Genomic DNA, 14,060 nt, shown 5'->3' with positions numbered 1-14,060 from the left:
AATTAGCTGTCCTAATAACCAGATACTCCTTGGGATGCTTTGGGACATGGGTGGATAGAGGAGAAGGAGCTTGTTAGCAGGAGCCTGGCTTCTGCTGTTCCCATAAGCAGCTTTAGTTGAGGGCAGGGGCTGTGAGTGTGCTCCCAGCACCTGCCACACTGCACCCAAAGCAGTCAGGGGAAGGGGACTAGCATTTCTGGAGGAGCATCCACTCAGAGGAATGATATCAACAGTGCTGGAGCCCCAGAGTAAAGCCCAAGAGAAAAGGGGATGGCAGATGCCCTTTTTCCTGGAGCTGAAGCACTTGTGAGAAGTTCAGAAAGCTTCAACTCCCCAGGTGCAGCAAGGACGAGCCAGAATTGGTGCTGAACACATCTGCTCCTCTTGCACACAGGGAGGGGGCTTCTGATAGGATCCTGGGGTACCTGCTGCCAACCCCTGTGGGTTTGTGTGGAGCTTGGGAAGCTGCAGGAGAGCATTGCTGTCCCATGTGCCTGGTGTGAGTGTGTTGGCTTCTGTCCGTGACATCTGAGGGGTCTCACACAGCTCAGGTGTGTGGCTTTGTCTGGGAAGCACCTCTTGCAGGGGGCATTGTGGAGACATGCAGCAGGCTGTGCAGTGGGATGGATCCTCTGCCACTGCTGGGGAGGGAGCAGAGCCACAGCCTCCGATGGGTAGGCTGGACGCGTGACTGGCAGAGCCCACGGCAGGCACAGAGAAGTTTGGGCCCTGAGTCGGAAAGCCGACCTAATTTCCACTTTCTGCATCTTCTGTCGGATTCTCTTCTCCCCTTTCTCCTACATTAGCTACTTCTTTTTTTTTGTTTTTTTCCTGTGCCCTTTCTCACTTGCTGCTTGAACTCACCCAGTTGCATTGGGGGATGCATTTCTATTGGCATAATCATTCCCGGCAGTCGTTAATGTACCAACAAGGATAGCATTGTAATCGGAGGATTTATTACTGCTGCTGTGAAACAACTGCCATGCCGCCCCACTTAACTCTTCAGCTCCCCTGCTCTCTTCTGCCAGCAGCTCAATCAGGAGCAAACTGCCCTTTTAAAAAAGCTGCAAGCATGCAACCTGGGGATGTGTTATTTTATTCTGGTTTTTTTCCTGCTCTTCCTGTTCCTCGTAGGATGCTGCAGTGATACAAGTGAGAGTGAGTTCAGTGCTTCACTATCCATTTCTGGATTGTGTTGGACTTTGTTGTTAAACCTCTCATTTAGAACAAGATTTAAACATTTCCATGAAGATGAAACTTATTTTGACTGCTTGTCTTTAGGTCACAGCAGTAGTGTGGCCTAAAGAACCTCAAAGGGAAGTCACTATTTCAGAGAAGTGTATGACTCCTTTTTTAGTTAAGTTAAACAATTACTAGTATTTTATCTGCCTTTAACTATCCTTATTTTTCAGTGCAGATGGGGCTTTGCTGAAGGAAAGTAATCTCCAGCCAACCAGACTATTAATACTTGTTTTTCCCCATGGTATCCAGAGCCTGTGGCTATGTGTTGGTAGGCGAGGAGGAGAAGAGGGAAAGTTCTGCACAGAGACCCTGCACCCTCAGTCCCAATGAAAATACCTTTTGGGGTGGTAGGTTTTCCTTCTCAAATTCTGGTCCTCAGGTAGGACCTTGGGCAGTGGAGGGAACTTACAAGCAGCAACAATAGAAACCAAGCTTCCCTCTGCCTGCAGCCACCTGAGAGTTTCTAGGTGGTGCTTAAAAATAAGACAAGCTGATCAGTGGCGTGATCAGCTCAGATTTTTTCCCACTTGCAGAGGTGACATTGAGGGTCTCCATGGGTTTTGCAGCGTGACACGGCGTGTGTTTCCTCCCTGCTGCAGGAGCTCATGACTGACAGGGAGGAGTGCCTGGTGTGCTGCAGCAGGTATGGATCAGCATGTACAGCTAATTGCCAGGCACGAGAGCTCCAGAGGATTACACTGCTAATCTAGATATCGCTCCTGCCTTATCACCACCACCCCCTCCCTCCCTCTTGCCGCACGCCTGCACACGTACCTGGATCCTGTATGGAATAGGAATCGATAGTGCTGTGGGCCAGGGATGTGAGGAACATGGATCCCCGAGAGCTTCCAGTGGCTGGGAGACAACAGGTGCTTTCCAGCTGCTCCTGTAGCGATGGGGAATCTCTGGTGGCAGACCCTCCCTCCTTCCCTGGGGTGGCATGGGTGGCCACAGAAAGGTTAGCAGATTTTTGCAGATTAATAACAAAGCTCTGTGTTCCTCATGTCCCCACCCTCATTGCCATTCAGGTGCCTCCCAGTGCTCACCTCTGGGTTCACCTGGATAACTCTGGCACTGCTTTTCCCCTTGAGCATCTTGTTTCTGTCTTGCACACACACCTGGAGGGCTTTGGAAGGTTTAATGGTGCTGAGCTGTGATCCCTGTGGGGCAACAAGGCATTGTGGGGCAGGTGGAAATGTAACTTTTGCTTTAATTCCCTGCAAAATGCAGGGTGTATGTCTTAGCCAGAAATAGCTTCTTAGGAGTAGGGAATACGTGTATTTGTTCTACCTAAATAGTTCACACCTGATACTTGGTAGGCTTGGCTCTGTCCAGGTGGCATGAAGCAGGCAGCTGGGGACACAGGGTACCACCACAGAGTGTCTCTGAAATGTATCAGTGGGTAAAAGCTATAAGGAAATCCAAGGGAAGAAGAGATTGCTAAGTATTGCTTGTTTTGCAGTGGCCCTGAGATGGTCCAGTTGTATTGGGTAGCTTAAGTTGTTTTATTCCTGAAGAGCCTGAAGTGTAAGGCTGCTGTGGTGCTAAATGATTTTCACAGCATTGTTTCACCAGCTTGAGCTAGAGAGCCTCTGGCCCCCAACCTGATGCTCCTCCTGCATCACTTAGCAAGGAAAGGGAGTCTCAGGCAGGTTTGCTGCCTTGCCTGGGAAAACATTGGTAGAGCTCTGCTTTGTGTTGGCTCGTAAAAGCTTTCATAGCCTACCCCTTGGAGGTGTCTGGGGTTTTGGAGAACCAAGGATGAACCAGAGCCAGCCTGGGGAAAAGTGAGACACCTGGATCATCCTTGTGTGCGTGGGCAGAGTTCAGCATGGCACTGGGAGCTGCTGGAAGCCTGGAGCCTGTCCTGGGGCTGGGAGGAAAGTGTGTTGAGGTGTGCAGCAAGTGCACATCTGGGAACTCCAGTCTCTGCTCCCTGCCTGTTTTCTGGGACACTGTAAGCCAGTTCCTTGTCCTGAAATCAGTTGTAATTAGCTCACTGAGTTCTCGTTGATTGTGTGCTACTGAGGTGTGTGCATTTGAGGTGGGTTTGATGGAGCTGGGTGTGCAGGCTTCCTGAGGAGGGGCTGCCCTGACCAGTGGGCAGCAGCTCTGAGCCCCTGGACCTGGCAGCTGGGCCCTGGGACTCTCCCTGGCTGGGTCCCTGACACCCTCTAGTGGAAATAATTATATTTAATATTTCAGGAGCTTTCAAAACTTGATGGTGGTTGTGAGCACCCTGTGCTCAGCAGCCCATCCAGTGCCCTCTGCAGTGACCTGTGGCTTGGGGATTCACAGGAGGTGCTATATTCCTTGCTCTTAAGCGTTGTAAGTACAAGCTCAAAGCTGTCAGCTGTGACTGGCTCAGGGGTGATAGCACAGTAGGTTTGTTCCCAGGAATTGCTTTTCAGTCATTCCTCTCCTTGTCCAGCTGCTTGCTGCCAAACCTAACCTTGATGCTGGTGAGAAGGCAGTTCTACTGATGCTTGCAGAGGGTCATGACAGCTGCAAGGATAGACTTGTGTTTGGGGACAAGGAGGAAGCAAGGCTGGATGCTGAGGGAAGTGCAAAAAAGGCTGCCTGGGTGGCACATTGAGAAGAGAAACAGGCAGGAGCTGGGTGAGAAAGAAAGAGCAAACGGATGTGTCCTGCAGCATCCCACTTGGCTCTGACTCAGGTGTGGCTCTGCTCCCTTTCCTGCAGGAATGTGACTCTCATCTAAGCTTGTCCTTGCTTTCAAGTGAGGCTCAGCTTGCAGAGTGTCCCCAGAAGTCCTGGTGCTTCCCGTGGCAGGTGGCTGCAGGATGAGTGTGGGCGGCTGGCAGCAGAGCCAGGGCTCCCAGGTGAGCACTCTGCAAAGCCTCACTCATATCCTGATATGCAAACTGATGTCTGTGAAGCCTGGGCAGGGTGACTGCCTTGGGAGGAACTTCTCTTCTGAGAATGCACATCCTGCATGCCCTGTCCTGCCCTGGTGAGCAGCTTGGCGGTGTTCCCTGCTTTCCTTTTTCTCTGTGACTTCAGCCTGACGGGCTAAGCCATGCCTGCAGCTCTCCTGTTACACAGAGTCACAGAATGGCTGAGGTTGGAAGGGACTCCTGAAAGTTACCTAGTCCAATCTCCCTGCTTGAGCAGGATCCCCCGAAAGCTCATTACTCAGGATTGTGTCCAGAAGGCTTTTGAGTATCTCCAGAGAAGGATCCTCCACAGCCTCTCTGGGCAGCTTGTTTCAGTGCTTTTGTCATCCTCACAGAAAAGAAGTTTTTCCTCATGATTCTCTTCAGCACCACCTGGCTGCACCCTCTTGATGCCTGCCTTTTCAGACACTTGCATGTATTGATGAGGTCCCCTCTCAGTCACCCTCTGTTGGTGCAGGCCAGTGGGGTCTGTGCACTGGGAATAGCATCTTGCTATATCATCTGCTCCTTGAAAAACTGGGCTTTCATTTATCAAACAGGTCTCAAGTCCTCCTGGTTGGGAAGGTGGCACTGAGTGAATATACGTCCCTGCCGTGCTGATATAAGACAACAGCCTGAAGGCTGTGTGCAGCCCAAAAGGTCTTACCAGTTCCTCTAACCAGGAGGATCTTGGTTGGCTTTTTTAAGTAAAGTAGCAGGAGGAATGCAGCACAGTGTGTCAGGTGTTACCACAGTTAAATTACAGCACTAACCACACACCGACACCTCCTGATTTTTCTCCAGGAGTGCACTTTGCAAAAATTTGCCTATGTGGGATAAAGGATGCTAACCCTCCAGCTGGGTTATGACCTGGAAATACAAAGTCATGGTTCCAGCTGGCAAAACGATGTCTGTGCCAGCCTCCAACCTGCTCAGGGAATGGTGTGGCAAGTGTTTGCCTGAGACCCAGCCGTCAGACAGGCTTCCCAGCATTTCCCACCTTGGAAGTGGGCAGCTCCATGTCTGGCAAGCCAGGTGCCTGTCCCCTCTTGGAGCGTGACCTTGGCTTGTCCTGCAAAGCCAGACAGGCTCCTGGGGTCAGCAGCTCCCTGTGCTTACCCAGAGAGCAGCTGTGCTGCTGAGCAGGGCTGGGGGGCACACAGGGCTCTCAGATGTGGGGAGAGAGGACAGGCACACGTCCTTCACAGGTACCTGCTTTCACCCCATAAGCTGTTGCACAGAGGCTCTGCATTCAAATCATCTCTGCAGGAAAGTTACTCCAGCAAGACCATGACGAGGCTTAATTTATTTAAATAACATAAGAGAAGTTGTAAGAGCCCATGGCTGGAGGGCAAAGAGAAAGGAGCCGTGGACCAGTGTGAGAATTACTCAGTAAGGTTTGAAATGAGAAGTCTAAAGCTTGTCGTGCAGGCAGTGTGAACTGGCAAGGTTAAGTTGTTGCTGTCACCAATGTTTGGGAGTCAGGGCTAAGGGGAAAGGTGAGGTAAGAGGGATCCTGGCCAGAAACTATTGCCAGCGAGCAGGGGGTGGGGGTTCCAGTGAGAGAGATGAGGAGAAGGGAGGCAGTAGAAGATGTGGTGGTCACAGGGACAGAGACAATGACCTGCAATGTAAGCAGCCTTACAAGGTGCTTTTCCTGTCAGGCAGTAACCTGGGTGGCGAGTGTCTGGTAAAAGAAAATGCTCCCACCTGTACTGGATGTGGGAAGATTTCCCTCTCATTCACTCCCAACTTGTTCCTTTTTTGATTTGCCCTCTTCTGATTTTGACTTTTCTGATGTAAATAATCCCAGTGGTTGATTTCACTGCATCTCATTGCTCTCTGTAGCCGTGCCTGAATGAAACAGATGCAGCTTCTGGCAGCTCAGCTAATTTTGTCAAACCATCCAGTGCTGTCAATGAAACCAAACTGAGAGATGTTAATTATATTCCACTGGTATGTGGAAAAACCGTGGGCATTAACAGGCTCACTAACATTGCCTTGTCTGCAGAGCTGGGGAGAAGGTTTACATTCTTGTGTCTTGAGACAGCAAAGTCTAGAAAGGTTTTCTTTATTAAAAAGTCTTATCTTCTGGTGGTAGAACCTCTTGCTAAATCCAAGCAAGGTTGGGGGGGCTGCAGTTTTGGGTTTTCATCCTGATTTTAGCATCTATACTTCCTTTCTTTTGGTTAATCAACCAGAAAGGCAGCAGTTTTACTACCAAGTGCCTTGGCATGGCTGTGTGCTGGGAGTGAGCGCTGGTGAGGATGCAATTGTACTGCTGCCCTTAGAGGAGCCAGTTCCCTCTGAATGCAGAAACCCCTTCCTTTGGCCTGAGGGGGTCATTAGAAGATGAAACGATATAAACAAAGGAGAAGGGAATTGGCTCTCCTGACTTTTTTATGAGGGAAGATTAAAGGAACTGAATATGTTTGGCTTTGCCCCAGCAGTGACTGAGGAGGGGTGAGGACCATGCCAGGGCTAAGAAGTGGCTGAAGGATGTGGGCAAGAGGGAGGTCACAGAAGATGCTGGGGGGGCACATGATGGAGGAGAGGCTCCTCATGACAAAACCTTGATGGGAAATGGATGCATTAAACTGTGCTGCTCTGCAGCGTGACGGAAAACCTTGTTCAGTTGCTGGGGCCCACTGAGCAAGAATTTAGGCACCACACTTGGAGTTTGTGCTGCAGGTCATGGTCTTTCCCAGCCAAGGGCTTTGGGGACAAGTCTCCTCATCTTAGGGGCTAAATGTGAGTTAACACAGCCTCGCTAATACTTAATGTTTAATTGCAACTGTAAAAAGACACTTCTCCCCCAGCTCTCTTTTCAGAGAGCTTCACACTCAGCATTTTGGCATTGCTAACTCTGGGCTGTTTCTGTCCTGCTCTGCTGCAGTGATCCCGGACTCGCTGCGGGTGACGGCGGTCCCGCAGACGCTGAACAAGGTGGAGCACGACTCCCTGGAGCTGAAGTGCGAGGTGTCCAAGAGCACAGCCCAGCACAGCCACGTCTCCATCGCCTGGTACCGGCAGCGAGGCAGCGAGGCGCCCGTCGAGATCATCTCCCTCAGCCGCGACTTCGTCCTGCGCGCCGGCAGCGCCTACGCCCAGCGACAGGCCACGGGGGACGTGCGCCTGGACAAAGTTGGGGAGACCACCTCCAAACTCACCATCTACAACCTCCACCCGTCAGACCAGGGCGAGTTTTACTGCGAGGCAGCAGAGTGGATCCAGGACCCGGACGATTCTTGGTACGCCATGACCCGCAAGCGCTCCCAGGGCGCCGTCGTCAACGTGCAAGCCACTGGTCAGTGTCCCCTCTGCCTTTTCTCCCTTGGCTGGGCAGCGGGAGGAGATGGGAAATGGGGCTGTGCCCTGTTAGGTGGCTGGGGTTTGGCTCCCTGCTTTGCCATCTGTCTCACTTGGGGGACTGAGACATGGCAAAGGAGGGTACTGCCTGCAGCCAAGGGAAGTGTCAGCAAAGGGCAGCAAGGGGGCTTGGGTGGCAGGCCCTGGCTCCTGATGTGATCAGGGATCTGGAGCTGGCAGAGAAGCTAAAACATACATCTTTAGCACTTGGTGCTAGCACAGACAGTGAGGATTTTGGTAAGAGTGATACAACAGGGAATAAAACTAAAAACTTCAGCAAGCGCTTTTGCATTGCACGAGGTGCATTTACAAGTCAAAATTCTTCTCCTAACCCCCAGCACAGGCTCCTGCTAAGGATCTAAAAATCAGATGAGCTCTTGATATCCCCAAAGGTTCTGCCTCTTGACTCTGCCTAAGCAGGGCATGAGTAGGAGTAGGCTCCAGGTCATATTCCACGGTAGTACTGGATGCTGGTGTCACATTGGAGCTGCTCCCTGGAGGAAAGGGATGTGACTAGGGAAGCCTTTGCTTGCTCTGTGCTTGATGGGCAAGAAGGTGCCTCTCTGGCAGCACGGCCCATCTGATCTCCCACAGCAAAAGCAAGTCCCTAACCTTTATTTACACCTTTGGATGTGCTTGTCTGAGGGATATTGGCTATGCAGGGAGCAGCAAGGTGTGAACACTGAGGTGTTGTGAACATGAGGTGTGCTGGCTCTCCTGGTGGGCTTTGCCATCCTGACATGGGTCGGTCTGTGTGTCCCCAGACAAGGAGTTCAGTGTCCGGCTGGAGACGGAGAAGCGGATGTACATCGTGGGCGAGCCGGTGGAGTTCCGGTGCATCCTGGAGGCGCAGAACGTCCCTGATCGCTACTTCTCCATCTCCTGGGCCTTCAACAGCTCCCTCATCGCCAGCCTGGGACCCAACGCTGTGCCGGTGCTCAACAACGAGTTTGCCCAGCGCGAGGCCCTGGGCCAGCTCAAGGTGGCCAAAGAAAGCGACAACGTTTTTGTGCTGAAGATCTACCGCCTGCGCCTGGAGGACAGCGGCAAGTACAACTGCCGGGTGACCGAGAGGGAGAAAACCGTCACAGGAGACTTCATCGACAAGGAGAGCAAGCGGCCAAAGAACATCCCCATCACTGTCATGCCTCTCAGTAAGTAGGGGCGTGCCCATCCCCTCCTGGGGGCATTGCTGTGCTGGGCAGGTAGCTGGGAAAGATGTGATGTGTCCAGACCTCCAGGAGAGGGAGGGTAAGAGTTCACCTGCTGTTTGGGCTTGGAATCCCAGCTGGCAAGATGTATTTTTGTTGTTGGGAAGGGGGTAAAAAGGAGGGATGTGTGTCAGGTTCATGGGTGGGGAATCATCTCCCCACCTTGGTAATGACACCAAGCTGGCAGTTCCGTTCTTGAGCTGAAGGTATGTGTGACAGCCTCTGACTTGCTCCTCACATCTCTCTCCTGGCCTTGCTCTGCAGGGAGCTGGGTGCTCTGTAAAGTGCTCAGCTTGGCCTTGGTTTATGCTAGGTTCCTGCAGGCTGTTATGTGATGGTGATTCAGCTGTCTTGCAAGACAGCTGTACTGGAAGAAACCAGGTGTGCTCCTTGAGCCCCAGCGTTCTTCAGCATGGAGCTCTGTCCTGGTCACTGTGTGTCAGCCAGCTCTGGTGAAAACAGCTGGAGACTTGCCTTGAATGTCTTTTATATTTGTCAGATAAACATGGTAAATACAGAAATAAGAGGTTGAGAGGAGAGATTCCACTGACTCATTCCTTGTTTTGCTCTCTGAAACTCTGGTAGCCATGGCATGGTGAACCATGCATGGGTTGCCCAGCTACAAGAGGATTTTGTGCTATATTTGCCTCCTGTATACTAGATTTGTAGGGAAATGCAGTCCTTTCCTCTAGCTTTTTTTTTCCCTCCTCATTTCTCCAAAAGAAATTCTATTTCTTTTCTCTTCTACCGATATTTGGTCTCATTTTTTCGGCTTTGAAAATCACTCTAGCTAAAGATCTTGCATTGGACAAATGTCGAAAATGTATTGTTTCTAGACCCAGCCAACTTTCAGACAGATTTGATTCTTGCCTTTGATAAATCACCAGCTGTAGGAACAAACGTGATGATTTTTTTAAGGGTGCTAGGTGTCCGTCACTCTGATGGAAGGCAGCAGGAGTTACCAGCACTCTGTATCTCTGAAAAACCAGCCACAAAGCCTTACACCTCTGGGAAGCTCAAGATACCAGATTTTTTTTTGAACGTTACCAAACAGTGATAGCTACCTGTAGCGTCGCTAGCTGTGGGAATTTGGGAGAGCTTCTCCCAAAAGGTGTTGGTAGGAGTGGATGTGGCAAGATGGTGATCAGGATGACGTGAATTGAAAATGCCACAGGGAGCTGGAAGCTATTTTTTGTTTGGCAGAGCCAGTTGCACACAGTGCATACTGTAGCAACAGAAATTCCCTCAAGTTTTGCCGAGATCCCATCCCGGACCTGTGACCAGAAGACACGGCAATGTCTCCTGAGCCGTAGGCAGAGATTTCTCCCAGCTTTGGTCTACACCTGCCTTGAGTGTGCAAGTCACCAGGAGCAGCTCGCTGCCCACCAGCTGTTTTTGGATGTGGTCACGCATGAGGTTAAGACGTGCCTGGACCCAAATGCGTGGGCAGTTTCCTGCACCTGGTGGAAAGCGTCTCTGGCCAGCAGCGTCCTTCTTGCAGCCCGAGCAGTGGCGAGTGTGTATCATCTCCCCTGTGTGTGTGCGTTTCTCTCCTTAGAGACCAGCATCTCCTTGGAGATAATCAACAACGCCAGCAGTGTCTTGGAGGGAGAGAGCCTGCGCTTTGGCTGCAACGTGCGCTCGGGCCCGGGGCCCCAGAGCCGCCTCTCAGTCAGCTGGCAGCTGCTGGACAAGCTGAACCGGCGCAGCGAAATCGTGCGTCTGGACCGGGAGGGCACCCTGCACCCCGGCCCCGCCTACGCGGAGCGCAGCAGCTACGGGGGCATCCAGGTGGAGCAGGTCCGGCCCGGCTCCTTCACCCTGGAGATCTTCAACAGCGTCAAGGCCGACGAGGGCCACTATGAGTGCCGGGTGGCCGAGTGGACACGGACACTGGATGGGGAGTGGCAGATGGTTGGGGAGCGGCACACAAGCACCCTGGTGTCCATCACTGCTCTGGGTGAGTACTTGAGGCGTGGGGGGCCCTGGGGCCACGGTCCCCCAAGTGCCTGGCCGTCCCCCAGAAGGTCACCTGCAAATCTCTGAGGCTGTTCTCAGCGCTCCTGCCTTTGCTTGCCAGCAAAATGGAGGCACCCCCAGCAGCCTGCCCACAGCTCCTCGTGGGTTGGTGCAAAATGCCTGCGTACGCCGTTCTGTGTGGAGGCAAAGTGTAAGGGGTGGCTGTGGCAGGAGCAAAGCAGGGAGTGGCTGAGGAGAGGGATAGGGCTTCCAGTGCCCTTCAGAGGAGAGAGGCTGCCAATCCCGTGGTGTGTCCTGCCAGTACTGGAGCTGGGTTTTGGTCAGTGCAGCGATGATGCTCCATTGGCACCCATGGGCATCAAAGCCTCCTTGCCTGCCCTGGGTAAGCGTTACCTCTGCCCACACCAGATCAGGAGTGCAAAATGCTGGGCATCTGTTGGCCCAAAAAGCAGAAATGGTGGACATCTCTGACAGAAAGCATAAGTCAGGAATGGTCTTCGCTGCCCCTGCAGGGGGGCACTGAACTGCTGGCCTGGAAGCACGATGTTGTCCATGACCAAAGTAAATCAGTACCTGGGATCATTGCAGCTGGTACTCTGCTCTGCCAAGGGGCTCCTCTGTTCAAACACAGTGAAACCAGTTCAGGAGAGGGCAGGTAGGGAGTTTGACATTTTGCATGGATTGTGAGTTACTTTGGTCCTCTTGGGCTGGTTCCAAAAGTGATCTGCAGAAGGGTGAAGAAGGGATGACTGCTTCTGTGAGGCCACTCATTTTTGGAATGCCAAGGCTAAGGCAATCAGGGAGCTCTATTGAAAGGCTGAGATAGGAATTTTGGCAGGAGGGTGGGGATTGTGTGGCTTTTATTGGTACTCTGGAGTATTAATCTTAAGCTTTGACAAGATGTGTGTGAGACCAGACTTGAAAGTCATATTATATTCTGATGAAAATCTTGCTTTTTTCTTCCTTTCCTGTCCTTTACTTTTGACCTCCTTTCAGAGGCTGTTTTGTCTGGAGTTAGAAATCTTTTCTGTATAGCTTCCAAAAGCAGGTAGGGATGTTCTTTTGTAAAGAACTAAAGGGAGATTCTCATCTAGTTTCAATAGTGTCTTCCTCATTAGGTCAGCAGCATTTGGCCTGCTACAAGTCCCAAGTATCAGCCCTTCCCTTTACTCTGCCACTTGTAAAAGTCTTGAGATTAAGCACTGAGATTTTAAAATGTGTCACCTTTACTCTTGTTAAAATTTAAGATGCTCAGAAGTGCACAGCAGTTCCAGATGGAAAGGTTGTCCCTCCTCCTCCGCTCTTCACTCACCGGCTGTTGAGCATGTTCTGTCTAGTCCTAAGAAATCCCCAGGTCTCTTTAACTAGCAAAGCTGAAGTACCTCATAAACATATAGTGGAGAAACTATTGAGTATTGTTTTGCTGCTGGATCTGGTATTTTTTTGTTAGGTTAATGTTTTTGGAATGTCCTGAGAAACTCAAATTCAGGGTGCTAAGAAAAAGCAAGAGAAGTTTATGGCTTCAGAAACCACTGTTTTAAAAAAAATGCAGCAAATTTAGTGACACTCACATTTCAAGTTAAGGTCTTATTGTTTGCCAGCCTGCCCAGGTAAGAAACTCTTTAGCTGATGATGTTCAAACCCATAAATCTAACCACAGGGTGCTTCAGAAGCAACAGCCAGAAGAGAGAGATGTGCTGTCAGAAGAGACCAGATGTTCCTGAACTTCTGAGGCTCTTGAGTGCGTGGCATGGACTTAAGTCCCTGTCTTGCCATGGAAGGAGCGGGCGAGGAAGTGCTCATGTATTTTTGTAGGGAGGTTTTACAGAAAATCAATCAATTTTTATGCTTTTTGTACCAAGTCCCAAAAGAAGAAGGGCTTTTGTTTGTTAACCTAAGTGCCATGACCATGTTCACAGAGTTGAAGACCTGGGAAACACGCCAGGCTTCTGCATGACTTCATGAAGTGTCCTTTCCCAGGCCAATTGGAGAGTAAACTTGATGAAGTCAGCTGGTCTTGGTGAAATTAAGTTTGTTTTCTAGGGCCTTCTCTGGCTCAGGGTTTCTCTGAGCTGGGCCTGGTAACACAGTTACTGGGGCCGGAGGGCTGCTGCAGGGTCTGAGGGTGAGGGCCTGTGTGGGGCTGAGATGCAGCAGCTCTGCAGGGGAGACAGCCTGGGTCTCACACTGCCCTCCTGGGTATTCACTGAACATGCTGTGAGAGGCTTCAATCCTGAAGATTGACCTGTTTTCTCAGGAACTGCACATCCTGGAGCTCTGGCACGGTGATGCCGTGGGGTTGCAGAGGCACTTGCTGGAAGTGTGTGGATTTGGTGGGCTCCATGCTGTGCCCGGTCTGCCTGCAGCCAGCAGGGAGCTCCTGGCTCATCTTTTCGAGCCAGTGGCATGCTGAAGCCCCATGCTGATCCAGAAGATGTTCCTTTTTTGACTGGGCACTGTCTGGGGTCTCCTCAAGCAGTGGCAGGTCTGCTGAGAGCTGGGGTGGTCAGCACTGCAGGGAGAGGGAGAACTGTCAGCCCATGTGGGATGCCCCATGGAGCCTCTGAGGAGGGGAGCATTTCTTTGGGACGCTGGCAGAAGAAAACAAGGTCCCTGCTAAGTCTGCTGGCAGAAGTGATTGGAAGAGAAGAAAACATTTCTCTCTGCAGCTTGGAGCAAATGAGCAATGGAAATACTCTGAATATATAAGCCTGACTGGCTTACAGTTGACTGACTGGAATATGTTATCTTTTAATTACTAATAGACCGCTGACTTCAGCTCTTCTAGCCAGAGTGCTGGGTGTAGACAATTGCAGAGTGGCAGGCATGCCAGAATAACTCTGTAAAGCTGTCCTGGGGTTGATCTGGAAGAGAACAAAAGCTGTGTTGTGTGAAGAGGAGGAACAACCAGCTTCTCTTTCAGTTCGCCTCCATCCTGGGGTTTTGTAACCATTGCCACCTCTACGATGCATGTTTTGAAGGCTGGTACTTCTTGCTTTCCTCATTCTTCCTCCAGCTGCAGCAACCAGATGCAGACTGGTTGGGGGATGAGGGACAGGATGGGACCTCCTGCCCAAGAGGTGGATGTGAATCACGTGGAACTGGTGCTGAGTAGCTGCTCTGCCAGGTGCTGCTCCCTTGCTGTTGTGCTGCTGCATTTCCATATGGGGTTTTGGCAGCCCACCCTCTGTGTCTCTGGGCAGAACTCAAGGGCAGTCCTGCTACGGCTGCAGCCCATGCTCACTCAGGCAGTCGCTACTGCTCAGTCACCGCTTGTGTGTTTTTGCCTCTGCTTTTCACCTCACTTGGCCACAGCAAATGAGAAGCTGACACAACTCGGGTGGCTGATCACACCTCTGGA

General features: G+C 51.3%; 1 protein-coding gene across 2 annotated transcripts in view; it reads left to right on the top strand.

Annotated features, from left to right (window-relative positions):
- Window positions 1–14,060, top strand: part of IGSF3 (immunoglobulin superfamily member 3) — a 93,320-nt gene that overhangs the window by 53,825 nt on the left and 25,435 nt on the right. The window contains exons 3-5 of one of the 2 annotated variants that reach the window (XM_058843517.1): window positions 7,036–7,446; window positions 8,273–8,662; window positions 10,278–10,679. In XM_058843517.1, the coding sequence (XP_058699500.1) occupies window positions 7,036–7,446; window positions 8,273–8,662; window positions 10,278–10,679 (1,203 nt within the window). The remainder of the gene's footprint in view (window positions 1–7,035; window positions 7,447–8,272; window positions 8,663–10,277; window positions 10,680–14,060) is intronic. The other variant, XM_058843525.1, reaches the window with a different exon arrangement.

Source organism: Poecile atricapillus, chromosome 1 (assembly GCF_030490865.1).
Source record: "Poecile atricapillus isolate bPoeAtr1 chromosome 1, bPoeAtr1.hap1, whole genome shotgun sequence".
Taxonomy (NCBI): Eukaryota; Metazoa; Chordata; class Aves; order Passeriformes; family Paridae; genus Poecile; species Poecile atricapillus.
Note: the sequence above shows the minus strand (reverse complement) of the source record. Positions and strands in the feature narration are given on the sequence as shown.